This window comes from Dryas octopetala, chromosome 1 (assembly GCF_963921425.1).
Source record: "Dryas octopetala chromosome 1, drDryOcto1.1, whole genome shotgun sequence".
NCBI classification, from domain to species: Eukaryota; Viridiplantae; Streptophyta; class Magnoliopsida; order Rosales; family Rosaceae; genus Dryas; species Dryas octopetala.
This window is the reverse complement of record NC_141366.1, coordinates 10,187,433-10,213,169: the sequence shown is the minus strand read 5'-3', so window position 1 is coordinate 10,213,169 and position 25,737 is coordinate 10,187,433. Positions and strand designations below refer to the sequence as shown.

The window sequence follows — 25,737 nt, the reverse complement described above, 5'->3', positions numbered from 1 at the left end:
GAATATTATAATACGTGTATTAGTAACACCACATAACGATGTTATAGTCACGACGAAAAATTTATCTTATTTTTGAATGTTTCTCAATTTCATGCTTGAATAAAATTGTTTTCAAACAAAAAAGAGTTGACTTGCTAATTTTTTATTTTTTTTTACTAAATATTCAATGAAGAAAGAATAAGATAAGGTAAACAAAGAAGGGTGTCTTAGAAAATAAGAATGGAGTGAAAGAGGACTGAAAAAATTCTTTTAAACTTATAGGATTGCAAATTTGCAATATAAATATTGGTGGCTGAAAAGGAAGGGCCTAATTTATTGCAGACCGTAATAACCGTGCCGTGTGAACACTCGCAATACTTTCTCATCTCATAGATATCGATTAGAGAGTGGGTCCCATTTCCGATTCAGTGCCACGATGGACAGGCAAGACAGCTCAATCTGAGTTCAGATCCGAGCCCGCCTACCGTACGAACCAAAAATATCAGAGAGAGAGAGAGAGAGAGAGAGAGAGAGAGAGCGCGGTGGCTCAACCGTAATAACCACCAAACCCAGGCCCATTTTAGTCTTTTACCAACACCCACTTCGGTGCGAGGTCTTCCTCGCCTCTGGCTCCACTATTTAAACCCATTGGATCGGTCTGAATCAGCCTCATCATTCTGATTTCTCTCTCTATTTCTCTCTGTAATTCTTCAAAAGTTTGCCTTGGAATCTCTCTCTAGAATTCTCGTTTCACCAGGTACAGCATTGGTGGATTCGCGTATTAGTTTTGTTTTACTCAATCTAAATTCTTGAAATTTCTATTCAATTATTTTTGAATTTTAATTGTATTTTTGATTCGGAGGTTTGGTTGGTTGATTGAAGTGTGTGATATTTGATTCTTGTGCTATGCACATTGGATCTATGAATTCATTTTGACAAGAAATTACTGTTTCCAATGCTTTCATTGCAAGGAGATTACTTCAATTTCATTTCCTATGATAAGCTGTGTGTTTGTGTGTGCAAATATATGTGTATATATGTGTGTGTGTATATATATATATATACACACACATACATGTAGTGTATGTCTGTGTGTGTGTATTACATATATGTATTGGAAGTGTAAATGTGCAATGATTAAGAAGTGAAGGTTGAGTTTTCTAGAGTTACTTATTTTGGTGTCCTTGTGTTTCCATGCAATCGAATCTGCTTTTTTGGTGCCATTGTGATTTGGAATCCGATTGTTCCGTGATCAATGTTGTTTCAAACGTGAATGGTACACGGAACATAAAGTTGTATGTGGTCCCAACGAATGCGGTATTTTTTGGTATATATTTGAAGAACATCAGTGGGACTTTCAGATTGTGTTTGTATCATTATTGCTTGCTTTGATCAATAATTTCATCTTTCGTTTTTGGCTCTTATACTATGTAAGCTAATGTCTAGTTGTAACAATACACACACACACACACACATTGAACCAATAGCAAATATTTTCTTTAAGATTGCCCAAAAATATTTGGCTACATAAGTATCTTATTTGTTTGATGGTTGTCTTAAATCACAACTTCACTTGCATATGGATATTTAAACTAGTAACAGTGTTTTAGTTTTGTTTAATGGAATGTTATGTTGCAATGAATTTTTCAAGGGATATTTTACTATTAATCGTATCATTTTAGACTTGCGGAAGTTACAAGTACAGAGTACTTAAAGTATGCGAGAAAATAATAGATCCACCTCTGCCCAAGTGAACTTACCAGTTAGCTCTACCTGAATTTGACTCAATCCTGGCTTAATCAATTAAAATGCTACTGCCAAGGTGGGGTTGAATGCTGCTTTGGACTTAGTTTAGACCTCATAGGATTGCATATTTTATTAAGTTAGCTATATGTTTTCGATTCTTTGTATGATCTTGAAAATTTATTGATTCAATCCTTTCATGACCCTATCAACATTTTCCTTCCCTGTTTCTCTGTAGATCTATGCTGATGGGTTCAAATTCAGTTGTGGATATGATAGAGGCCTCCTCAGGGGTTCATTTTTCTGGATTTCACATGGATGGCTTAGAGCAAAGACAGGAGGTAGAGCAACCGACAACCTCAGCACATGAAAACATTCATAAACAGCCTTTTGTTATTGGTAAGTATTGGCTTATTGTTTTGGTGCATGCATTGTTTCTAAGAGGGTATGGTAGATACTTTTTGTTTCATCCACTTTTTTTTCTTCTACTTTCATATGAGCCATCATTTTACCCATTTTGTCACAGGGGTTGCTGGTGGGGCAGCTTCTGGTAAGACTACAGTTTGTGATATGATTATACAGCAGCTTCATGACCAGCGTGTTGTTCTTGTTAACCAGGTAATGTTTCTCTGTTCCAGCCTAGAATTTTGTGATCAAGTAGAGTAGTTGTATATATTTCTTGCATGATTTAGGGATTGTTTATTTGTCCTGTATTTCACATTTGATGATGTCACCACTTTTTTAAATTAGTATCTTATCATGGATGATATGACAGGATTCCTTTTATCATAAGCTGACTGAGGAGGAACTTAGTCGAGTACATGCATACAACTTTGACCATCCTGGTGAGGGCATTCCTGCAACTTAAATTTAAGAAATGTAAATGAAGCAATAAGTACATAGAATATCATGTTTGTTTACATCCTGGTGTGGGCATTCTTGCAGCTTTAATTTAAGGAATGTTAATGAAGCAATAAGTACATAGTCATATTTGTTTACTGAAATCTGTGTAATCTATCAATAAAGGAATTTCATGTTAGTACCATTTGAGAATGCTTAACTAGCAGCTCCTGAGCAGTAATGTAATGATTTTGGGTTTGTCAGTGCAATTATCGTGTTACTCCACATGTTTGTTTTCTGTAGCTTCTCCTTTAGTGGTTTGTACATGGTTATTCCTTTTGAATATAAAAATCTAGAATTATATTGTTCCCTTCACTTTTTTCGATTTTTTCCTATTTATTGTCTGTCAAGTACATTGTCATGCTTCCCTCTTTATCATGTGGCACCCATTTCCACAGAGACTGTGTATGCTGGTCGTTCAGTTTTGTGCTGGCTATTTTTCTTATTTTTAATTCATGAACCCTTTTTTTGTATTATCAGATGCATTCGACACTGAGAAACTATTATCTTCTATGGACAAGTTGAAGCATGGGCAAGCAGTAGATATTCCAAACTATGATTTCAAAACTTACAAAAATAGCGTGTTTCCAGCTAGAAGGGTAAATTTTGTAATCTGTGGGATCTAATAGACATATCATCCAACGTGTAATTGCTTGTTGTTTTGAGGCTCTATTGTTTCTATGAAGGGCTGATTTTTTGAAATTATATCAAAGCACATATGCGCACATATTTTGTGATATGTATCAATCTCTTATTCTGTTTCTTAAAAACTGAAGATCCTTACCAGTATAATATCTTTAACAGGTAAACCCCTCAGATGTCATAATTTTGGAAGGCATTCTTGTTTTCCATGATCCTCGTGTCCGAGAGTTGATGAATATGAAGATATTTGTTGATACAGGTCAATTATTTTCTTTTTCCCATCTTGTTCTTTAGACGTTCTTATAGTGCATTTTCAATGCTTATGTCGATTAGTACCACACATAAATCTCATTGTAAGAGAAGTTCCTATGATTTGAATTCTAGTATATTCATCTAATATATTACCCATACTGTGGTTAAATATAATTTGGTTTTCATGTTAAGTTTTCCTAACTTAATCTGTTGGGCAGAAGAGGGGGGAGGGGGGGTCCGGGTTTGGCATGATTTTATTGATTTGCATCCTTTAGCTATTTTTTTACATTCTGTTGTTGAAATCAATGGTTGTAGATGGTTAATTCTGTGCAGGTCTGAATAATTAAAAATTGGAAGTTTTTTCTATAAGTAGAATGGTATATGTCACTTCATATTGTTACTAAATTGGGCCACTTCACATTGTAAAATTTTCAGTGCAGATGCTGATGTTCGGTTGGCTAGGAGAATAAGGCGTGATACAGTTGAGAGGGGAAGGGATATTGGTACAGTTCTCGATCAGGTTTGCAACTTTCCATTTCATCATATGCACTGGAAAAGAAGATTATACTTTGTTGGACTTTTGTTGTTTTTTATCTGAACTTATAAATACAGAATTTATTTAATGCTGTGAATCCAAAAATGGATGGGTGTCAATTATTCTTTCTTGGTAGAAATAATATTAGAACTTGGTTCTTGTAGAATTGAATTGAAGATAGGTTGTGGGCTTTTGAATATACTAGATAATAATTTTTTATTTACCATATTGTACTTCCACCTTTTCTTTGAAATATTTCACTCGAGGCCATTTGAGGGTTTCTTCTTTGTTTTCCGTTACCTATTCTTACCTTTTGTCCATGATCATGTGAATGTGGGTAACAATTTAATGCTTACAACCTATTTCTTCAAAGGTGTCTTTTTATTTTATATTATATATATATAAATAATGTTATCATTGTGATGCAGTACTCATCATTTGTGAAGCCTGCTTTTGACGACTTCATTCTTCCAACGAAGAAGTATGCTGATATCATTATTCCTCGTGGCGGGGATAATCACATAGCTGTTGATTTGATTGTACAACATATTCGTACTAAGCTTGGTCAACATGACCTTTGTAAAATATATCCTAATTTATATGTTATTCAATCAACCTTTCAGGTATCCCTTCCTAAACATCTTCATTCAAGCACCAATCTTTGTTCTTGTATGTTTTAATATTTTTTTGGGGTTCCAATAATTGCTGCTGGTCTCATGCAGATACGGGGTATGCATACCCTCATACGTGATGCTCAAACAACAAAGCATGATTTTGTTTTCTATGCCGACCGGTTGATTCGTTTGGTGGGTATTTGGTCCTTTAGGCCAAGGGGCTAATTTGATGATTTTTAAGATCAGTAGTGGAATGGGACCAATTCTTTTTTGTTTATCACTCATCAAGAATCCTGAATCTTGACCAGGTTGTTGAACACGGCCTGGGACATCTACCATTTACCGAAAAGCAGGTGATCACTCCAACTGGTAAGCTGATGCTCATTTAGGCGTCTTGACGTATACAGTTTTCCCATTTTGATTTAGGTTTATTTGGAAAACCGATTTACATTTCCTATCCTACTACCTTGAAATATTTTCCAAGCTTTCACATGGATATTATACAGAAATCCTTTTATTATTTTCATCTGTCTTGTTTGAATTGTCTACTACCATTTGGTTGTTTATAGTTGATTCAGTGGTTGATGTTTTGCTTCTAAGCATTTCCTCTTTTGGTCTGGGTGCAGGGTCTGTTTATATTGGTGTTGATTTTTGTAAGAGGTTATGCGGTGTGTCTGTCATCAGGAGGTACAAATCCTTTCCTAAAGGCCTTTTTTTTTTCTTCTACATAATTGTTTATTCTACCATTATTGTTTTGAACTTGGCTTTCTTTATATATGAACAAATTCTCTTACAGATGCATTCTTGGTGTATAAAACAAATGATCATTATAGATACTTAGAAATAGTTATTAGATCTGAATCAAAACCCAACAAAGAATGAACCAATGTGGCCATGTACCCATCATGTACTAATGCTGTGTTCTGTTGAGTTTGATTTTATTATTTTTTTTAAATGAACTATACGTTTCATGGTATGGTTAACATTCTCCTGATACCAGTGGTGAGAGTATGGAGAATGCTTTGCGAGCTTGTTGTAAAGGTATCAAGATTGGAAAGATTCTTATTCATAGAGAAGGGGACAATGGTCAGCAGGTTCAGCTCTCTCTCTCTCTCTCTCTCTCTCTCTCTCTCTCTCTCTCCCTCCCACATAGTCCAACACTATGTGTTGGTTCATTTGCATGCCTATATTTCAATTTTTCGCGACTGTTTTTCTTGATGCATTAATTTTTTATTGGCCTGATTCTTGATGCGTTAATTTCTAAAACAGCTAATTTATGAAAAACTACCCAACGACATTTCAGAGAGGCATGTATTACTGTTGGATCCTATCCTGGGCACAGGTTCGTTTTTCCTGATGATATGTAGTTATTGTTTGGACTTGTTGATTATGCATATCATCTATGCTAATGAAGAAAATGCTTGTAAAAAGTAGTTCTTGGTAAATTCAGGGCCCAAGGGGCTCAAACCAAAGAAAATAGAAAAGACAAAGGCAGGGTACTTTTGTTTCAGTTGGTGGTTATTATTCTTTGGTCAGAAAAATTCTGGTATACTTGTTCCTATGGAATATGCTACTTATTGTTTCAGCAGTAGCATTGTTGTATATCATCTTTAATCATGCAAGTCATAGACCTTTTAGTATTGGGTTGTGTTACAAGGGCCACTATTTTGCTATTATACAATATAAGAAGAGCTAATTAGAAGGTTCTGGAATCTTGTTTAATTATTGACTGTCAATACTACTATAACAATTATACCTTGTTCTTCAGGGAATTCGGCTGTTCAAGCTATTTCTCTACTTTTAGAGAAGGGCGTACCAGAGGCCAACATTATATTTCTCAATCTCATATCTGTAAGTTAATGATGCTCATGTGCTTCAGGTTTCTCTGACGATTAGTTTAATTTTGAGTGTTATCTTAATGGTGTTATACATCAATTGGCCAGGCACCTCAAGGTGTGCATGTTGTCTGCAAACGCTTCCCCAGAATAAAGATTGTGACATCTGAGATTGAAAGTGGCCTGAATGAAGATTTTCGTGTCATACCCGGCATGGGTGAGTTTGGGGACCGATATTTTGGAACTGATGACGATGATGAACAAATCGTAACTCCGAAAGTGTAGTTCCCTGAAAACTGCTATTTGGTCCAACCCCATTATCAGCTTGAGTTATTTTCAGCAATGGAAAATCAGCTCAGCTTGGCCTGACAGTATTGTGTTGTGCACTATATCTACATTTTCAGTGTTGAAAATTTTTTGACTTTATCAGATCTAGAACAATCATCCTTTGAATCTTTTATAATTTTTCTTTGTTCTTTTTCAAATGACGTTTTTTACATTTGACGATACTGTGAAAAGGGTTGGGCACCGAGTTGTCATAGCAGGCCTTGAGTGCGTGTGTGTGTGTGCCTAGATAGTCAAGCTCCCTTTGAAACTTGCTTTCCATTTGTATGGGTATAGAGGGAAGCAATTTACTGGCAAAATGAATAGCCTCTCCATTATATATGTATTTATGAACGAGGACATTTACCTGTTATATGATGATATTCTTTGTTACTTGCACGAGTTTGAATGCCGCCTTTCGTTTTAGTTTGTTTCTTTGGTTGTCATGTGCAAGTTTCATATAGTCTACTAGAAAGCTTCCAAGCCTCATTGTTGGAACGATATTCTTTGGTGAACTTAGAGCTGCCTATACGGTATAGGAAAAAGTTGAGTTGGTGGCTACTGGTGGTGTTCTGCTTCCCGCAGTCAGCCAGTTGGATTTGTCACGGTGAGATCGATCTCTACGTACATCACCGCTGACAGTCGATTGGACTCTCGCTAGTGTCTTTGTACTAATAATGGAAAGAAAACAGAAAGTTGTAGTGGCTGAGGCACAAAGTTTAGTAGAATCCAAAAGTTGTCTTTGATACGAGTCTCTTCAAGTTCTGAGTAATTGGATGAGGGTCGCATTAGGCTTTCCACACATTTGTATGCCTGAGAATGAGTTGCCACTTGGCAAAGAGAGTGATCACTCATTGCTCTATCCTAGGATGATAACCTTCGTTGGGCTATCATTTTGACACGTGTTGGTGCATGTCCTCGATGGATTCTGTTGGCATATTCCGTTAGAGATATTGTCTATATAGATTGTTGGTTGTGTAAGTTAGATTTTGCACTTTCGACCTGCGCTATCCATTTCCACCTAAAAGCCTCAACCATGTCAGCCTTTGTTGGAAAGTATGCTGGTAATCTCTCTCTCTCTCTCTCTCTCTCTCTCTTAGGTAATAGGACGTAACGTATTAACTCTCACGGATATATGAAGTCTAACTATAACTCTCACAGTTATTGTTATATTGCCAAATAGGTTACTTAGGACCTTCAATCAGGTAAAATCATATCAACATGATATAGGGTCAATTTAACTACAAGCTACATAACATGTCCTACTATGTAGACACTCTAACTATCATGACTCATATTGTCATGGCAACCATTGCTTCTAAAACCCATTTAGGTTATTGAATCACAAAGTTGTAAAAGTTGGAATGACTCAAAACACTTTGATTTTGGGCATGCAGATGAACTTATCAAAAATGCCAAGTACATTGCCAGCCCAGGCAAGGGCATATTGGCAGCTGATGAGAGCACAGGCACCATTGGCAAGCGTCTAGCCAGCATCAAAGTCGAGAACATTGAGTCCAACCGCCAAGCTCTCCGCGAGCTGCTCTTCACCTCTCCCAACGCCCTCTCCCACCTCTCCGGTGTCATACTCTTCGAGGAGACCCTCTACCAAAAGACCTCCGATGGCAAACCCTTTGTCGAAGTCCTCCAGGAAAATAATGTCATCCCAGGTATGGTCTAAAATTTCAATAATGGATATAATATTTTTTTCTCAATATTTCTATTAACATGCAACACATTGACCTTAGGTATCAAAGTTGACAAGGGCACTGTTGACTTAGCCGGGACAAATGGAGAAACCACAACCCAAGGGTTTGACTCTCTTGGAGCTAGGTGCCAGCAGTACTATAAGGCTGGTGCACGCTTTGCCAAGTGGCGCGCCGTGCTGAAGATTGGGCCCACTGAGCCCTCTGAGCTGGCTATTCAGCAGAATGCACAGGGTTTGGCTCGCTATGCCATCATCTGCCAAGAGAATGGACTGGTGCCCATTGTTGAACCAGAGATTTTGACTGATGGGGCACATGACATTAAGAAATGTGCTGCTGCCACTGAAATTGTGCTTGCAGCAGTTTACAAGGCACTGAATGAACAACATGTTCTTCTTGAAGGCACACTCCTTAAGCCCAACATGGTCACACCAGGCTCTGACAGTCCAAAGGTACTTCATGCATATATGCAATTATTTATGCAAAGCTCTAAATTATTGCTCCCAAACTCAACCTGGTGTTAGACAAAAATCAAAATAAACACACTACTGATAATAATGAGTATTTTATTAGGGTACTATTAATGTGGATTATACATCTTACATATTGTAGATTATTGTGTATTTTACATTACTTAGTACTAATCTTCATTTTCACTCATAATTTATCGAGCCACATAAGATAACTTGTATCGAGCCACGTAACTCAACACATGTGTACGTGCTTTAAAGTCCAAGGTTAAATACTTTAGTTTTGCACAGGTTGCGCCAGAGGTGATTGCTGAGTACACTGTGACTGCCCTCCGGCGAACAGTCCCGGCTGCAGTACCCGGGATTGTGTTTCTGTCCGGAGGACAGAGCGAGGAAGATGCAACACTCAATCTGGATGCAATGAACAAGTTGGATGTGTTGAAGCCATGGACTCTTTCATTCTCATTTGGCAGAGCTTTGCAATCAAGCACACTCAAGACTTGGGCTGGAAAGAAGGAGAATGTTGGAAAAGCCCAGGAGACATTTTTGACAAGGTGCAAGGCCAATTCAGAGGCCACTCTTGGAAGGTACTCTGGAGGAAGTGCTGATGGACTGGCTTCTGAGAGTTTGTATGTTAAGGGATACAAGTACTAGTAGTACCATTGCTAGTACTAGACCTTTGTATGGGCTCTGGGGTTGGGAACTATCAATTGTATGAAGTAAATTAAACTTGTATTTAATTTTGTCCCAAAAAAAAAAAAAAATTAAACTTGTAATGTCTCTCTTTTCCATGCTTACTCTTGGTATATTCTACCATGTTCATATTATCAATGCTTAACTCAATTGTATTCTCACAGACTCACACTATTCCTTCATCTAATTAAGCAAATGGTTCAAGTTTGTTCATATATATTAGTCAACAATGCAGCATGTCATTTCTTCAAAAAGGAATTGAACACTTTGAATATTAATCAATTAATATGAACTAATTAATAAATGAACAAATTATTAATGAAGCATTAATATGAACAAATTAAAAATATATACCTTCTAAAGTTTTAAAGAGATAATTGAATACTTGAGACATGATCAGTCTTAAGGAGACCTAAGTGAGACAACTCCCTTAAGTTCTTAAATGTTTGGTATCTCAAATTTTATAGATCTTCTATATATTGTGCTAGACCTAAACAGGGTCAGTCTTAAGGAGACCTAAGTGAGACAACTCCCTTAATTAAGTTCTTAAATATTTGGTATCTCAAATTTTATAGATCTTCTATATATTGTGCTAGACCTAAACAAGGTCAGTCTTATGGAGACCTAAGTGAGACAACTCCCTTAAGTTCTTAAATGTTCGATATCTCAAATTTTATTGATCTTCTATATGTAGTTTTCCGTGGACTAGATTGAGAATCTCATTAATTTAAAATAATTTAAAGAAGTGTGAATTCAATATTTAGTAAGGTACTAAAACAATAGTAAATGTTGAAAAACCTAAAATAAATCCTAAGATTTCGATACTAATTATAATATGTGATAACTGACATGACAATCTTCTTCTCGAAACATAGAAAATTAGAAATTATGTGGTTCACACAATGTATGTTGGGATATTTGTGAGTAGTTTTGTGACATGGCAACGATGATGCCCATAACTTTTTAACAGATGAAGATGTAGAAAGGACTAGGAGGATTTGGGCCAGAAACACACAACAAAGCCCATAAAGGATTCACCCTGGGCCAAGACACCGGGTCCGATTCAAATCCGGACGAAACGGTGAGTTTTAAGCCTCTCTTCAATCTCCGAATCGCCCCATCTATCTTTGAATCTGTCGTCGTGTGTATCACTGAAACTCTCTGCTTCCAGAAGTTTGAGAACCAACCAAGCATGTCGTCGTCTTCTTCAATCTCATCGTCGTTTCGATTATTCGCCACCAAAATCCCAAACTCTCCTCTTAATCCTAAAACCCTCTCAGCCTCACCAAAACACCTCAACCTCCCTTTCTTCACAAGACCCATCACTTTCCAAAGAATACCCACCATATCCTCATCCCCATCATCAACATCTACATCAGCATCAAGCTCGATGTCTCTGCAACCCATTGAAGAGCTCCCTCCGAAGCTTCAAGAAATAGTGAAACTCTTCCAGTCCGTGCAAGTACCCAAGGCCAAGTACGAGCAGCTCTTGTTCTACGGCAAGAACCTTAAACCCCTCGACGCCCAATTCAAAACCAATCAGAACAAGGTCGAGGGCTGTGTCTCTCAGGTCTGGGTCAGGGCCTACCTCGACTCGGACAAGAACGTCTTCTTTGAGGCCGATTCTGACTCGGTTATCACCAAGGGACTCGCTGCTCTGCTAGTTAACGGGCTCTCTGGCCAACCCGTCCATGAGGTTTTGCGGGTCTCGCCCGATTTCGCGGTCCTTCTTGGGCTTCAGCAGAGCTTATCGCGTTCGAGGAATAATGGGTTTTTGAATATGTTGCAGTTGATGCAGAAAAAGGCTCAGGAGTTGATTGTGGAAGAAGAAAAAGGCGTTCATAGCTCCAATTCTGGGTCGAAAATTGAAAATAGTGTTGAAAATGTTCATCTAGGATTCAATTCTGAAGTGGTTGATGAAAAGACTTTGAGTTCAAAAATTGACGGTGCCATTGAGGGTTTGGATGCTGGAATAAGCTCTGAAGAAAATGCCAAGCAAATTGAACTGGTGAGGATTGTTGCGAGTGAAAATGAGTCAAATTCAGGTGATTTGGGTAACCGATCTAAGAGAATTAAGGAGAGATTGGAGGGAGAGCTTCGACCTATTGAGCTGGAAGTAGAAGATATTTCATATCAGCATGCCGGACATGCCGGTGTTAGAGGAAGTGATGGGGAGACGCATTTCAATGTGAAAGTTGTGTCTAAAAAGTTTGAAGGGAAGAGTATGGTTAAGAGGCATAGGCTCATTTATGAATTGTTGCAAGAGGAGTTGCAGAGTGGACTACATGCATTGTCGATTGTGGCCAAAACACCATCTGAAGTGGGTGGAAGTTGAAGGAGCTCTGGTTAATCATGAAAAAGAGGTTCATATTTGTGAATTTTTTTTCTTATATATTGTTCTGATGATCGTTTAGACGTTGTTGCTCTGAATTTTCAGAAGTATTGTACACATAGTACTCATAAATTTTGTTAGGTTGTCAACATATGATGTCTTGAATCATTATAACATTGAATTACACATTGATGGATCCTTGTCCTGAGTTATCCATACATTTTAGTTGTTGTTGGGGTTCTTTCTAACATTGGTTAACTTGGCATAAGACACTGTACTTACTTCTAAAGCAAAAATTGAGCAAAATTTTTATTTAGTTTGACTGAGCTTGGGGACGTAAATAAATCATATATGATCTAGCACTCAGGGAACGATAATTGTAATGGTAATTGCTAAATTGCAGACCGAATCTCTTTGTGGGTTCTTTGTCAACTAGTTCTATGCTTTAACCATGCTGGATTGGTGTGGAGATTTCCATAAGGCAGTTCGGATGTGTATTGCCCTGTGCTGAATATTCTAGTATTGTATTATTTGTGTTTCTTATTTTCTAGTGCAAAGTATAGAGGTTGGTCTAGTTGTCATCTGTTGTCTGTTTTAGTCAGTGACTCTAGGGCTTCTCTGCAGTTATACAGGATGGATAGGAGGGGAAGGAGTTTGTGAGTATCGAGTTTTCGTGATAGTGGGAGAGTTGGAGTCAGTTCAACTGTTGGTCAAAGGGGACAGAAACTTAAAAATAAATAATGGTGGTGAACTCACAGATCCTACGATTGCATTATACTCTCCAGCTAGCAGTTGTCCTTATGTTTGTCAATTGTAAGCCAACTTCAATAAATTTTTGTAACAAGATAATTATCTAGAGCTTGTCACGCTGTTCTTTCACATAGGCTAGGATGCAAGTTATGGGAGGCTTGGGAGCTATTCATTCGTGCATGCCTTCAGAACATCCTTGGCAACAAGTGTTGTTTTATTATCTTGAATGGTTAATTTTTTTTTTTCATGGGATAGGATATTATCTGGAATTAATTAGGCAAGATAATTAATTAATTTTCTGTTGAACATCCGACTGTGACCTTGTGGTGCTCTATCAGGTAAAAAGTAAAATAAAGTCTTTCTTTTTCAGTTTTCCAGAATATTTAAATGACTAAATTGTTGATGGAACTAAAAGTGATGTTATGTTGGTGATTGCTGATTAGTACACTTTTGAGATAGGACTATCTAGAAATGTCCCCTCCACAAATACAGTCCTGGAGTTGGATTCCCCAGCTATTATCTGGATTCATGTGCTAGGTGAACTTTCTCTTACAACTTTGGACCAATCAATGCTTTTTATATGAATTCTTTTGAATAAACAAGTAAAAGTGATAGGGCATTAGACCACCATAATTGAATAATGTGCAATTACTTAAACAAAATTATGCGGAAATCACCGCAGGATCCTAGTTGATTCTCCATACATCTCTTGACTCTTGCTACCCTTTTCTACAAGTAGAGGTCTAGTGCTTTCTATTCCTCAAGAAGAGTTCAGATTTTTCCATGTAAACAATGGGGACTCTTTTCTTTTTCTTATTTTTTTTTCCTTCTGCAGACAAGCTTGTCATGTTTCCTCTGTTCTTTAACCCATTTATTTTATACAGCTGTATTGGTAAATGATGATAAATTGTCCTTCTAAAGGTTTTGAATGCACAGAAAAATACCATTCCTTCAGTTTTTAGAAAAGAATGTTCATGTATCATATTGTATGGCTCACATGACCTTTATACACCGAAAATTCCATTTGAATCTCAATGTAGACAGAATAAGAAGAGAGAAAGAAGGTACAAGGAAATACTGCTCCTCATCTTCACCTTTTAGTTCTGCAACTTCGAGCAACCAAAGCACCAGTTGGTGGACCTGTCATCTGTAATTGGCATCTGCTATGCAACCAGTAAGAAATATGGATCATACCCAGAGTGGCTCTCACTTTGAATGTTCCTCTTATATTATAGTCGACCTTATTGTTCTGCACCTGCGTTCGAAGTGCCACAGCGTGATTCTCAGGCAAATATACCAAGCTCGATATTAAGTGAACTGATCCCAGCCTTGCTTCTCCAGGTCTTTGAGTGAAAGGTGCAAGAGCCTGAGTTGCTATGAGTCTGTCAGAAAAGTAAAGCTCCAACTCCAGATACTCAAATCTTATATCGATTTTCCGATTTGGGTTGGAGAAATTTGCCAGGAAAGTGAAGTCGCCATTGAAATACTCTGGTGAGTCAAAGTAGATGGCGTTAAGGCTTGCATTGGGGGTGTCAAATAATGGAGTTCTTGGTTTAACAACAAGGAAGATGATCAAAGTTGCAATTCCAAAGAAGATAAGAATAAGGCTAAATATGAGACAGATAATTGCACAACACCATATAAGTGGGTTGGTCCGTCGAGGATGCCGGAGTATTGGTTGGTTTGTTGGTTTTCTGGAGTCATGGTTTGCTGCATCAGCTGCCGGAGCTTCTCGATTCCTAGCATGCTTTGATATGATAATTTGGTTGAGAGAGATTGGTTCGGTTTGCTTTTGGATTTGGAGTGGAGATGGAGAGGTAGGCGGAGGCGGAGGCGGAGGTGTGGGTGGCGGAGGTGAAGGTGGGAGGGGTGGCATCTCTGGAGAACAGCCAGAAGAACAACAGATGAACCACTTAATGAACGGGTAAGATGAAGATGGTTGTTCTTTAAATAATTTAGGAAATTGCTTAAAGTAAGTAATGGAAAAGAAGCTTTTGATTGAGGGGTAGTGGAGCCAATTTGTTTGTTATTGATATTTGCCAAAGTGTGGTGTAGGTGGAACTAAAGGTGGGTAGCTTAGATGTTTGTGTTTGAATGATTTTGCTTTTGAAACTGTAGCACTGTTCCTAAAAATAGAAGTGGCCCTCTCCTGTAAAGTGCACAAGTTCTTTAGTTGTTTGTAGTGTTCAAAGCAGTGAATGGTTGATGATATGATGATCAATAAGACCAATGGTTTCGAACTTAGAGCCTACATATGTTATGATAATCTTACCATGTTGCTGGTTTATCTTATAAAAACTTGTGTGCGTTTTTTGTTTAGCCCCTAAGGAACTAAGGAAGTATGTGGCGGAAAGTTAGATCTTAGTATAAAGAATAATGCAGGAATTATTAGACAAAAAGTTTTAAAAGTAATCCAGCCATGAGTTATAAATTAACTCTAAATCATCAGAAGAGTGAACCGTTGGAGTTGATTTGTCTTTTCCTTCTTTTTCAAACATTTTAAATATGGAATGGGTGGGTGGGTGGGAGGCATGCATAATTTTCATGCCAAAGAATGTGCCCTCCTAGTATTCAAAACAACTGATGCAAAAGATCCTCAAATGTCCTTGAATCTTGATCCGTATCCCCAAAAGCTTGCCCGCCCGGCTGCCATGCCAACCCACGAATGCTTTAGATTGAGCTTGCTGGCTGGCCGGCCGGCCGCCGGGTGGTCGCCAGTAGGGTAGTATTGACTAAGCTTCAGTGCTCTGAAATGTTAAAAATGACTCAAACTTGAAAACCAATTTCTCCATGAGTAGCCCATTAATGTATGAACTGGCCCAGATCAATTCCACGCTCCTGCCTCATCCTAAGTCCCTAAGGCATTGGCAAGCCCGAAGAACATAATATAATGTTTGTTAATGTTGGTGGGTGAGGAATATTTTCTTACCAAATATCGGATTGTGTTAAGAATTCAGTGACTACAGTTGTGACTCTTTGGTGCAATATCCAAAAGGCAAATGACGAGTCCAACAAGCAAGGTGAACCTAACGACTTGGTGCTTGAGGGCATAGGCTATATGGCCAGTCCAACATTCCAAATATGGGACTGTTGGTTGGGGTCATCATCAAAGGAGAGGTGGAATGTGTGGAGATAAGAAGAGTATGTGTAATTGTGTACCATGGGATGATATCATGTGGGAGATCATTCAATAATATTGTAGCTTGTGGCCAAAGAATATTTCGACAAAGTCACTTCTATATGTTTAGCAGTAAAGAAAGAATTAATCATTAATAATATATAATATCCAAATATTATCTGACGTGACATATATATATGTTCATACGTATGTCCTAGAGAAAATCTTGGACTTCCTACTCCCACCTAAAAAAGAAGGAACAACAACTTTTGACTTTATGATAGTGCCATATTAATAAATGACCTCGACTTGGCTATGCTATCATGGACCTCATGGTTGTAGAAATTATAATTATTGACAACTGGTTGGAATAACAAATGTGTAGTCATCCATATTAGGTATATATGAGCTTTCATCTGGAAAAAGGAAACACAAGGATTTCAATATTTAAGTTGTGAAGTTATTTGCTTTTGAGAGTTGTTTTGGATTTACTAAAAGACTTTGACTAATTGCCATGCTAATATAATTTTCATATATATATATATATATAAAAATGATTCTAAAACTTACGGGTTAGCTGGGAAATTTCCACGAAATTTCTCTCAAATTCAGAAAATTTTGCATTTAAGCGAAATTTCGCCGAAATATTCCGAAATTTTGTCAAATACGTGTTAAAATTTCGAAACCCCTTAAAAACGAAATTTAAACCCTTGTCTAAAAGATACAATTATCACTGACAAAGATGGATATATTAATATTGTATAATTGCATACACATTATTAATAATACATGAATCTTTGATGTACACGAGAGATGCATACAAACAAGAATTTTTTAACGCGAAACAATAATGCAAGATTGACAAACATATCATACGAACTGTTTTATGTAAATGGAAAATTGGAGTATTAAACTTATAATGAATTGGCAATATGTAAAGATGGCTAACATACACCTTATAAATAGTTATACAAGGCCTTAATATATATTTTGAGGTGGGATTCTTTCTATTTTAGTTTCGTGGTCATGGGGTAATAATTAAGCTAGTGGATTAATTATCCATGGCTAGCGTGCTACAGCATCCAATGCACGTTGTGTAACTTTTAAGCTGAGAGAAGCCGCGGTACGGTCTAACCGCGTACGTACGTGCTTGACTCAGTATGGGTCTGAGAGAAGCCGTGGTTTTTAAGCTGACTATTCCTACTCGGATTATACATATATATATGTACAAGTTAGTCAACAACTAGCTAGGTGATAGATCGAACTTGTATATATAAATACAGATCGATCCGCTAGCTGAATTCTTATCTTAACACTGAGTGTATTTCATACTCTATAGTAGTACTCCAACATGAAGGTATGCCTTAGTTTCAATTATTGTTCCTAAATTAAGAACATAACTCCTCCTGCATTTTGTGAAAGTCACATTTTATTTTGTTTGTTTTAATTTGTTTAATTTTGTGGACAAATGAAATTAAAGTATATATGGTTGTTATTTATAGTTTTATACATGAATGGTATGCAGCAAAAGATAGTAGTGAAGGTGCACGTGCACTGTGACAAATGCAGAAGCAAGGCCATGAAGATTGCAGCAGCTGCGCATGGTGTGAGCAAAGTGTCGATTGCAGGCGAAGACAAAGATCAAGTGGAGGTGGTCGGAGACGGAGTTGACTCCGTTTGCCTGGCCAGGTCCTTGAGGAAGAAGCTCGGCTCCGCCATCATACTCAAAGTTGAGCAACTCAAGGACGGCGACAAGGATGAGGAAAAGGAAGCAATTCAGTGGACGACGACAGCATATCCAATGCAATGCTATGGAGTAGTGGTTCCTGAATATTATCCAGAACCATGTCAACCAGTCAATTGCTCTATTATGTGAAAATCCAAAAGAGCAAATTTAACATTATATTTTTTTTTATGAGCGCGCTATATATAGCTACTAAGGATTGTTGCTTTCTATAAAATGTTATCATGCTGAAATTTACTACAAGAAATAGTCTTTAGTAACGACACCAATTTCGTATGAAAAGTTTTGATTTTGTGACGAAATTTTTGTTTCGAGGTTATATATATTAAGTGACGCAATGGATATATTTTAGCAATGGCATTCCCCATTTCCCTATATAATTAAGAACAACAATTTTCGTCACATAATATGTTTGACGTGATTACTTTCTAACTTCGTTGCTAGTACTTGAGGTGGGCTTAGTCTTAGAGCCAATCCTAGGCTCTTGAACCATCGGATCCTGCACTAGATGGTTATACTTCATATCAACAAACAATACAAATGAAAATTTTAATTGCTAATTAATTCACAAGTACAAGTAGTGTACGTTCATCCAAAAGATGAAACCCAAGTGCAAACAAATACCCAATCGTGTGAAAATAACAAAACCTTATAAATGGAGCATGGTTGTGCAAAAACTTCTATATGATGAGCTCATTATAAATTACCCAATAAGAGGTCAAAGCATAGTTGAAGGATTTCCATATCATAGTTCAACTGTGCAAAACATAGATATGGCCCCGTTTGAGATTGCGGTGGAAGACTCAAAAGCTGCTGTGGATGACAATTCTCAATCATCTACAGCAGTTTTGGTGTTTGGTAAAAAAATAAAAAACTGTTTTTTCCCACAATTCTCAACTCCCCACAACAAAAACAGAAAGCAGGTTTCTAGGTACTTTTGAAAGCTGCAGTGACTCACAGCAATAATGAATATTTTATTTTACCCATAATACCCTCATTGATTTCTATGATTTTTATTTGTTTATTTTAAATTAAAAAATATGTCCATTGTTAGTTATATTTTATATTATGATAATTAATTATGATATTTTATTTATAGGATTAAAATTATAATATACCTAAAAAAATAATAGGCATACTTATTTAATAATGTTGTTCTTAGAAAAATTAATGCTAATAAAAATTTGTAGTCAAAAATTTCAAAAACAAGTAAAAAAATATATTATTTTTACTAAACAAATAAGAGAAATGCACTTTCAGCATCATATCCATTTTAGTAATTATACACAGTCACAATATTTTTATATTAACATTTACCAAACACTTTGATACTGTTTTTTGCACTCACAACACTTTTGAAAACATAGTTTACCAAACACTCAACTGCTTTACTTTACAGCTGACTTTACTTTACAGCTGTTTTACTTCACAGCTGTTTTTTCTCACAGCAATACCAAACTGGCCCATAGTGTTTACTTAGTTTACTCATAAGGCACTTTGCTAAAATTAACACCTTAAATACCTCTAGGCCTCGTTTAGTGCATAAGATTGAATATGATAGGATAAATGACAAAATCATGTGTGTTTAAGGAAGATAATGAAGAATGTTTTCTAACATGAAAGAAGAAGATGAAAAAAAAAATGAATTAGTTATGTGGGGAAACTTATCCGGTTATCCCCCTAATTATCCCACCATTTTTTTTGGGGGAGGGGAGGAGAATTGGAAGGGATATGTATTCCCTTATGATTAGTCTATCTCATTTTCATCTTCTTTCTTAAAGTTAGAATGTTTCTTTTTTCAACACACGTGATTTTGTCATTTATCCTATTATATTTAATCTTATGCACCAAATGAGGCCCTAATGTATAAGAACAAAAGGTCATATCAGCAAATTAAAAAGGAAAAAAGGAAAAAGAAAAAACAACCAACCAACACAACCTTAAGTTCTTAGCATTAGTGGTAGAGCAAATTAAGCTCCCGTAAGAAACTAAGAACTCCAAAACCAAGAAAACTCTTTTCCATCTTTGTCTGGCTGGGTCAAAGATTTTTTATTTTTTTTTGGCTAGGTCTTATTATATCTAATTAATTTGTGGTTTAGAACTGACACTACAAGAAAACTTATTTTTCCCGACAATAGTTTAGCCGACAAAGACAAGGTTTGTCGGGCAAAATGGTTTCTAACGACAAAGTAATAGTTTTGTCGGTAAAAAAGGACAGAATAGTTAAGCCAAATGGGCCGACAAAGTACTGACTTTGGGCGACAAATAGTTTGTCGGGAAAACAAGTTTTGGCGAAAAACTTAGTTTTGTCGGAAAAACAATGAAACTATTTAGACAAAAAAAATAGCGCGCATTTTTCCCGCGTAGTGAAGACTTAGGTTTCAATGGCCGACAGAAATTAGTCGGGCCAAGTAGAGAAACATAAAAAAAAAAAAAACCAAAAGCCCTCTCAACAAAATTAACAGAGCATTCAAAGAACGCTCTTAGTCTCTCACACCCCACTCTGTCTCTCAGTTTACCATCAACACAGAACGCTCTCACCCACCCAACTCAGCCTCTTCTCCACCCACGAGTCTCGCCTCCATCGTCGTCGCCTCCGTCGTCGTCGCCACAAACCCAGCTCAGCCGTCGCCTTTCTCACAGTCCACCTCACTCTATCTATGGGTTTCATTTGTTCTGCCATTTCGATCGCCACCACTCTCTGATCTTATAAACCCCAAGCCCCTTTCTCACACTCTGTGACCTTATAAACCCAAACCCTAAACCCTTTAATCCAAACTCAAACCCAAAACCCAAACTTTAGAAAACCATTCCTTATTCCTGCGAGAAAAGGTTTTCTTTTTTCTTCTTTTTCTTGTTTGTTTTGGTTTTCAAATTTCAGTTTAATGATATGGTTTCTAAATGGATTATGGGTTTCTCATTCCAATTTAATCATTTGGTTTCTGAATGTATTGTGCTTGCAGGTTGATTTGCTCCAAGGGCTTATTTGAGGTAAAAATCCGCTATTTTTTTTTTCTGGATTTGATTTTGTAAATTTGTTATTGTATTAATTTTTTTTAGGTTTATATTTTAAGGTTTTTTGTTTGTTTAATTTTCTGCTTGTTGTTCTGTTTGATTTTAAGTTTATATATGCATCTAATTTTGTCATGAGATGAGAAATAAGCTTGCACTCTTAGAGTAATATAGTAACCATAAGATAGTCACCCAGCTTGTGAATGACATATTATAAGTAAAGTTCTTGCCTGTTTAATTGTTGTTGACATATTAGGGGAAAGATAAATTATGCTTGTTTGCCCTTTTAAATATTGTTATCTGTTCATACAAGTTGTCATAGGAAAACAAAGAAAAAAACAAACTTAAAAGAAGCCACTTTCTAAGGCTAGAAGTCTCTTCTTTAGTCCCTTAAGAAGCAACTTTAAATGTAATAGAAAAGTACAGGCGATGGATTTTACGAATATTTTTTGTGCTTATTTCTTGTGTTTCAAAATATTAAGGGAAAATATTGTTTTCAAAGAAAGTAATTAGTTCTAACTAGTGAGAGTTACATGTCCCCTGTCTACCTTTCTCTCCCCCCCCCCACAACAAAAAACTAAAACGGGAACTAGAAGACATAGGGAAAAGCTCTACACAATATGAATAAATCCAGCCATTTTCTTATGATTTATAATTTTAAATTTTTCACTAGACAAGAAAAACTTTAAGATTAGGTGTCAAGATATATAGGAAATCTAGCACCTTCAATATTCCAAATTGCTTCCTTTACATCTTTTGCATCTTCCATTACTTTAATCCAAATTCAATATGATTTCTAGAGGACTCTTTTTTTTTTTTTTAAATACATTATAACTAAACATAATGAGCCTTGGGATTGGCTGCTAGAAAATGCATGCTTTTTTAAGTGATGAGTATACTAAACTATATGATGCTCTTACGAGTTAAGTTGCTGATATGTATTAGTTATTTTTTTTGCTACTATGTATTACCTATTTCATGCTATGAGTTAATTGCTAATATGTAATCATTTGATCATTTTATTTTTTGTTCCGTATTAGTTAATTGCTTTTGTATAATGTACTGCTAGGAGTTAATTTTTGTTATATATTAAGTTTTTTTTTTTTTTGGTGCTATGTATAAGTTTTGTTTATATTTTTAGTGCTATATTAATGTTCATAAGTTCTACATAGCCAGCAAGAATATTGCAGTTCCATGGACAAACGATGGATCTTATTTGTACTGCAAAGAGGAGCCGTACAGCCAATAGGAGCAAGACCGATACCATCTTGTCTACCCCTCTTTCACCACCTGTTAGGCCTCCAAGGAAGCGACTTTTTACAGCTTTCAGTTCACCACCTGAGACTTCAGTTCGTCGTACTTCACCACACCAAAATTATGTCCTCCAGACTTCATCTCGCCGTACTTCACCACCTGAGACTTCATCTCGCTGCACTTCAGCACCTGAGAATTCAGTTCGCCAAACTTCACCACCCCAAAATTCTGTTCCCCAGACTTTAGTTCAGCAGACTTCACCGCCACAGACTATGGCACCACAAACTACGATGCCCCAAACTACCAGTCAGACTCGGTCTACCAGTGCACGTCGTTGTCACAAGTCTTGTTCTCAAAGCACTGCTGCCAGAACATCTGCTAATGGTATGACCTTCATTAGCCCACTTAAAATCTGATTAAATTTTTTTATTTTCGAAATGGTGTGGAGTTGAGTTGAATTTGGGATATCTTCTAAGTAATTTGTCTAAGTCTAGTGTTTGTTTTCAGCAAGACCAATTAAGCTGATTGTAAGTCTTTTTTTGTACATAATATTTGACTTTAAATTCTCATAATTTTTCTCATACTTGTATATGTTTGTTGTTAATATAGGACCCTCATTGGGTGAGGATGCAGACTCTTCTGCAATGCCCCAGACCAGTAATGAACAATGCTCCCATGGTAAGAAGTTAATGGTTGAAAATCAATTATTTAATTTTAGTCAATTTGATTTTGTATGGTAATTTGATTTATGTTGATTTATCTCTTTTCAGCACCCACAGAGGGTTCTTTGCCTGCTTCTAAAAGGGGTGTGAGAGGGCCAAGTAGACAAATTAAGTCTTCCACCCTCACACGAACCATGAAGAAGAAGATTCACGTCACTCTTCATAACGTTAGTAATCTACCTGACAGAGCCACACGAAGCTTGTTATCTAATGACATAGGGGCCATTGTACGAAGTGAAGCACCAATGAATTATGAATTTTGGAGGCACATTCCACAAGATGTTAGAGTTGACCTTATGGAGGAGTTGACAGTGAGTTTCCTATTAACCTTTTCAATTTCATATGTTATATTATTACTAATTTTTTTTAGCCATAATTACAAATTTTTTAAATCGTGGATTGTAGGTAAACTTTGATATACCTTTGGAAGATGACCGGTGTTATAAATATGTTAATAAGGTGATGAATAAGGCATACAATGAGTTCAAGTATGAGCTGCATGATTACTACCTTTCCTTTGAGAAGGATGAGGATGCACGGGCAGCTCCTCCTGATGAGATGGCAGATCGAGATGTTGAACAATGGCAGAAGTTGTGTGATATTTTTTCTAGCCCTGCATTTTTGGTATTAATTCCAGTCACTTGTACAAATTAATATTACATATACAAATTTATGCTATAATATTCAACTTGTAAACATTTGGCTATATGTAATGCTCCAACCTTTTCAATTATTGCAGAAGCGATCCGAGGCCAACAAGGTTAACCGGACCAAGAAGCCTATTAACCATTGTGCTGGGTCGTGTCCGTTCGGTGTGACATTTCAAGAGGCTTATGAGGTAAAATTTTCATGTGATATAAGAATAATGATGTTGATTTCTTTATAAGGTAAAATTAAAATCATGTTTTAATTACAGGCTGGGGAGAAGTTTCCAGATGTTGTCACCTTCAAGAAGGTCCACCACAAGAAGGATGGTAAAACATGGACCAATGAGCTAGCAAAGGAGAAATATGTAAGTTTTTTAATATATGTAAGATGGCCATCATGCTTATAATGTCTTATTTTCTCAGTTGTTAATATTCTCAGTTTTTGTAATATATAAGATGGCCATTATGCTTATAATATCTGGGCCTAGCTTGAGGAGCTAAGTTTTGTTAATTTTTTTAAAAAGGTTAATGATCATAAATTAAGGGGTGCAAAGGGGGTTTATTTATGATTTGGATTGACTGGTTTATAAATGGACTGCAAGTTTTGTTTCACACTCCAGTCAACCATAACACTTTTTCAATATCTTATCTTCTCTAGATTGTGTTCTGTCTTATGAAGATTGTATGCTATATATATTCACTTCTATTGTCTCCATTAATGGTTATGTTTCATCACATTCACATTTTCGCAAGCAAATAAAGATTGATGAGGGATGACAATAGCATCATACTTGACTAATTAGCATGCTATCTGAACTTGAATCTAGAACCAAAGTGCAGGTCACACAGGAACAATTCACCAGAAAAATTTTAGAAGTTTTCAAAAGAAAAGGCATTTAAGATTTCAGTAGTGGTAGAGTTCTAGACCTTAGTGGCCTATACTGTTAGGCATTTTTAAAAGAGTAAAGGACATGTGAATCAAAACGGTAAAAGCATGACAAAGAAGCCTATATTTTTCTTTTTTGTTTGGTAAATTGAAGGAAGCCAATATTTTGTCTTGGTCAATAAAAAAGAAGCCTTTGTTGTCTCAATCCAAATGCATCCTCTTTATGCTGTCATTATACTAAGAATTTGGTTTCTTTATCTCAAAGACTTCTTGTATGTTATATTTTCCAAGTTTTACTTGTATGTTATATTTGGTTTTCCATTATACTAAGAATTTGGTTTCTTTATCTCAAAGCCTTTAAATTTACAAAGACTTCTTGTATGTTATATTTTCCAAGTTTTACTTATTGATTTTGCCTAACAGATTATTAATGTTATCCAAATTTTTTACTTGTTTCTAGGATAAGATGATGGAGAAGCAAAATGCCATACTTGATGATATCATGAAGGAGTATCCTGAGGGTACAACAGTAGAAGATATTTCAGTTCCTGTTCAGGTTGGGACTCAAATTGTTATGGATGTAATGGGTACTAAACCAGGACGGGCAATCCGTGGATTGGGTTATGGGAGGTTTCGCGATCTTGCATCATCTTCTACTCCCCCATCAAATTCCACTACTAAAGAATTGGAGCAGCTGCGAGCTCAGCTTCAAGAAGAGAAGGCTGCAAGGGAGGGTTTATTGCAACAGATTCAATTTCTTCTACCACAGCTTCAGACTCTTATCCCTGGGTTAGTACTACCCCCAACACATACTCAGGTACAGCCTGAACAAGATGATGGTGCTCATGACGACGAGGATGATCATACACCTCTTTAGAGTTATCTAGACTTTATATTTTTTGATAAATTTGACATGCATCAAACATATCTTGAATGTTAATTAGGCAGCCACTGCAGGGTGTATATTTTGGATGTGAATTAGCTAGGTTGCCACTGCATGCAGCTATGTTGTATATTTTGGATGTGAATTAGGCTGCCATTGCAGGGTCTTTTTTTGGATAGGAATTAGGCTGCCACTGCAGGGTAAATTTTTTGGATAGGAATTAGGTTGCCACATGCATGGTTAATTAGGGTACTATTTACATGTTTGGAATTTGTTGGGTATGTATTATTTTATATGGACATGAACTCACTTATTGTATGTTTTTTGATATATGAATTAAAAAGGTATCTTTCACTAATTGCAGTTTTGTTAATTGTAAAAAGTTTTAAATATGTAATTAATTTAATTAAAATAATTTGTGCATGAATTATCATTGATAAAATTTCTAACGACAAAGTTATTTTGTCGGCAGAGATTTTTCCTGACCAAATATTGGTCAGCATAAACATATACATCTTGGCCGACAAAATAGTTTTGTCGCAAAAAAGGACTTTTCCCGACAAAGAGTTTGTCGGCAAAAGATTTAAACTCTCCCGACAAAATCATTTGGTCGGTAAAACTATATTTCCCGACAAAATCTTTGTCGGCAAAAACTCTAAATCTAATTGTCCGATGGCCTTTACCGACTAATTTCCC

At 36.5% G+C, this 25,737-nt stretch overlaps 6 protein-coding genes across 7 annotated transcripts; 5 read left to right on the top strand and 1 right to left on the bottom strand.

Annotated features, from left to right (window-relative positions):
* Positions 1-528: 528 nt before the first annotated feature.
* Positions 529-7,217, top strand: UKL4 (uridine kinase-like 4). The gene is made up of 15 exons (XM_086229182.1): positions 529-736; positions 1,961-2,121; positions 2,249-2,340; positions 2,498-2,567; positions 3,103-3,221; positions 3,427-3,523; positions 3,957-4,036; positions 4,480-4,674; positions 4,774-4,857; positions 4,974-5,034; positions 5,292-5,352; positions 5,666-5,759; positions 5,935-6,007; positions 6,434-6,516; positions 6,609-7,217. The coding sequence occupies exons 2-15, from the start codon at positions 1,965-1,967 to the stop codon at positions 6,783-6,785; spliced, it is 1,443 nt and encodes a 480-aa protein (XP_086085308.1). The 5' UTR covers positions 529-736; positions 1,961-1,964; the 3' UTR covers positions 6,786-7,217.
* Positions 7,218-7,728: 511 nt separating this feature from the next.
* On the top strand, positions 7,729-9,856 carry LOC147297640 (fructose-bisphosphate aldolase, cytoplasmic isozyme 1). Its single transcript, XM_086229183.1, has 4 exons — positions 7,729-7,888; positions 8,222-8,494; positions 8,573-8,982; positions 9,292-9,856. Exons 1-4 carry the CDS (start codon positions 7,861-7,863, stop codon positions 9,652-9,654), a joined length of 1,074 nt encoding a protein of 357 aa, XP_086085309.1. The 5' UTR covers positions 7,729-7,860; the 3' UTR covers positions 9,655-9,856.
* A 954-nt stretch (positions 9,857-10,810) lies between these two features.
* CPSUFE (chloroplast sulfur E) lies at positions 10,811-13,155 on the top strand. Its single transcript, XM_086229777.1, has 2 exons — positions 10,811-12,056; positions 12,650-13,155. Exon 1 carries the CDS (start codon positions 10,886-10,888, stop codon positions 12,026-12,028), a length of 1,143 nt encoding a protein of 380 aa, XP_086085903.1. The 5' UTR covers positions 10,811-10,885; the 3' UTR covers positions 12,029-12,056; positions 12,650-13,155.
* Positions 13,156-13,281: 126 nt separating this feature from the next.
* Positions 13,282-14,966, bottom strand: LOC147297638 (Late embryogenesis abundant (LEA) hydroxyproline-rich glycoprotein family). Its single transcript, XM_086229778.1, has one exon. It carries the CDS (start codon positions 14,649-14,651, stop codon positions 13,866-13,868), a length of 786 nt encoding a protein of 261 aa, XP_086085904.1. The 5' UTR covers positions 14,652-14,966; the 3' UTR covers positions 13,282-13,865.
* A 2,162-nt stretch (positions 14,967-17,128) lies between these two features.
* LOC147297637 (heavy metal-associated isoprenylated plant protein 16-like) lies at positions 17,129-17,986 on the top strand. 2 transcript variants are annotated; one of them, XM_086228976.1, is made up of 2 exons: positions 17,129-17,250; positions 17,419-17,986. In XM_086228976.1, exons 1-2 carry the CDS (start codon positions 17,245-17,247, stop codon positions 17,767-17,769), a joined length of 357 nt encoding a protein of 118 aa, XP_086085102.1. In that variant the 5' UTR covers positions 17,129-17,244; the 3' UTR covers positions 17,770-17,986. The 2 variants fall into 2 exon arrangements, with proteins under 2 accessions (XP_086085102.1, XP_086085101.1); XM_086228975.1 differs by having other exon boundaries at positions 17,179-17,250; positions 17,396-17,986.
* Positions 17,987-23,183: 5,197 nt separating this feature from the next.
* Positions 23,184-25,035, top strand: LOC147297636 (uncharacterized). The gene is made up of 4 exons (XM_086236771.1): positions 23,184-23,249; positions 23,365-23,463; positions 23,542-23,637; positions 24,619-25,035. The coding sequence occupies exons 1-4, from the start codon at positions 23,184-23,186 to the stop codon at positions 25,033-25,035; spliced, it is 678 nt and encodes a 225-aa protein (XP_086092897.1).
* Positions 25,036-25,737: the final 702 nt, after the last annotated feature.